Genomic DNA, 2,518 nt, shown 5'->3' with positions numbered 1-2,518 from the left:
AACAACACCATGATCACAATAACAACACAACACCATGATCACAATAACACAACACCATGATCACAATAACACAACACCATGATCACAATAACACAACACCATGATCACAATAACACAACACCATGATCACAATAACACAACACCATGATCACAATAACACAACACCATGATCACAATAACACAACACCATGATCACAATAACACAACACCATGATCACAATAACACAACACCATGATCACAATAACACAACACCATGACCACAATAACACAACACCATGATCACAATAACACAACACCATGACCACAATAACACAACACCATGATCACAATAACACAACACCATGATTACAATAACACAACACCATGATCACAATAACACAACACCATGATCACAATAACAACACAACACCATGATCACAATAACACAGCACCATGCTGTGTAGGAATTCCATAGATATAATTATTAGCAATGTCACGATTCCCAAAATCAACGATTGATTTGATTTTCGATTTTAACATTTCTTTTGTTTTCATAACTCACTAAAACACACTGGACGCGGATGTGTAGTGAATGCGCATCCTGAATTTGTGCCTGTGTGTGTGTGTGTGTGTGTGTGTGTGTGTGTGTGTGTGTGTGTGTGTGTGTGAGTGTAACAAAGACAGTGACAGACAGATTTATTAAAGGAACACGCCGACTCATTGGGACTTTGTCTTATTCCCCGTATCCCCCAGAGTTAGATAAGTCCAGACATACCCTTCTTGTGTCCGTGCGTGTGGTAACTTTATCTGACGCCCCCACCATTAGCCTAGCTTAGCACAGATCCTGGAGGTAACCAGCTCCATCTAGCCTAGCTTAGCACAGATCCTGGAGCTAACCGGCTCCATCTAGCCTAGCTTAGCACAGATCCTGGAGGTAACCAGCTCCATCTAGCCTAGCTTAGCACAGATCCTGGAGCTAACTGGCTCCATCTAGCCTAGCTTAGCACAGATCCTGGAGGTAACCGGCTCCATCTAGCCTAGCTTAGCACAGATCCTGGAGCTAACCGGCTCCATCTAGCCTAGCTTAGCACAGATCCTGGAGGTAACCGGCTCCATCTAGCCTAGCTTAGCACAGATCCTGGAGGTAACCGGCTCCATCTAGTCTAGCTTAGCACAGATCCTGGAGGTAACCGGCTCCATCTAGCCTAGCTTAGCACAGATCCTGGAGGTAACCAACATCTAGCCTACTGCTCCCAATAAGTGACTAAATAACACCAACATGTTCCTATTTCCATGTTGTGATTTGTAGAGTCACAGCGTGTACAAATAACAAGGTCACATGACACACAGCCATCTTCTAACCGTATACATACTGGGAACTATATTCTCAGAAGGTGAAGCACTGCTACTGCTGCTACTTGGGCGGAGTGATTTGCTGTGCAGCAAGCCTTTCTGAGAATATAGTTCCCGGTTTGTTTACGGTTAGAAGATGGCTGTGTATCGACTTGTGTTACTCTATAAGTCCCAATAAGTCAGCGTGTTCCTTTAAACTACCTTTTGACGACCAGAATAACAGCGAAGAGAACCAGCAGGACCCCGACCACCAGACCAACGATCAGAGGCAGATTTCCCCCTCCTCCTGGGTTACCTCCTCCTGTAGAACACATCAGACATGATCAGCAGGCAGGGGCATCGGACTGGGGGGGAAAAGGGGACTGAGTACCCAGGGCCCTCATGTGAGGAGGGCCCAAAAAGATGCTAGAATGAATAGCTGTGGATGCGGGGAGGGGCCCATAGACAATGCCTTTCTACAGGGCCCAGAATATGGTGCTACGCCCCTGTCAGGAGATGTTAAAATACACCTCAAGTTGTTTTTGGCTGTTGTCCGTGTTTTCAACTTAAACTGTCACCCTTTTTATTTGCCCTTTAGCTAAGTTCACTGGGACATTTTAGTCTAGTCTAGTTCTAGTCTACTTCAGTGGTCTGGCAACCAACATAGCTACCGTTAGCATTAGTTGTTAACTTAAAGGGAAAGTCTGCAGACTTTCTGTCCTCCCGTACATGCAGATGAATGTCTCCAGGACCTGGAGGTCTGTGTTTACCTCTGTGTTGGATGACTCGCTTCAGAAGGGTTGAAAATCAGATACTTTCCCTCTTTAGCGTTTAGCCATAGCAACCATAAACAACACTGGCTTGGCTGCGTCATCTTCCTCAGCTCCGCCCTCTCGCCAAAATATCTGTAAGGCCTCCTGCACACTGGCTGCGTGGCGTGACCGTGGCGTGACCGTGGCGTGTCAGCTGCGTGGCGTGACCGTGGCGTGTCAGCTGTGTGGCGTGAGCGTGGCATGTCAGCTGCGTGGCGTGTCAGCTGCGTGGCGTGTCAGCTGCGTAGCATGAGCGTGGCGTGTCAGCTGCGTGGCGTGACCGTGGCATGTCAGCTGCGTGGCGTGTCAGCTGCGTGGCGTGTCAGCTGCGTAGCATGAGCGTGGCATGTCAGCTGCGTGGCGTGACCGTGGCATGTCAGCTGCGTGGCGTGTC

General features: G+C 47.9%; 1 protein-coding gene across 1 annotated transcript in view; it reads right to left on the bottom strand.

Annotated features, from left to right (window-relative positions):
* Positions 1-1,493: 1,493 nt before the first annotated feature.
* LOC144513420 (B-cell receptor CD22-like) overlaps positions 1,494-2,518 on the bottom strand; it is an 11,939-nt gene continuing 10,914 nt past the window's right edge. Inside the window, exon 3 of the mRNA XM_078244485.1 lies at positions 1,494-1,634. Within this exon, the coding sequence (XP_078100611.1) occupies positions 1,531-1,634 (104 nt within the window). The 3' untranslated portion in view covers positions 1,494-1,530. The remainder of the gene's footprint in view (positions 1,635-2,518) is intronic.

This window comes from Sander vitreus, unplaced genomic scaffold (genome assembly GCF_031162955.1).
Source record: "Sander vitreus isolate 19-12246 unplaced genomic scaffold, sanVit1 ctg248_1, whole genome shotgun sequence".
In the NCBI taxonomy this organism is placed as follows: domain Eukaryota; kingdom Metazoa; phylum Chordata; class Actinopteri; order Perciformes; family Percidae; genus Sander; species Sander vitreus.
Note: the sequence above shows the minus strand (reverse complement) of the source record. Positions and strands in the feature narration are given on the sequence as shown.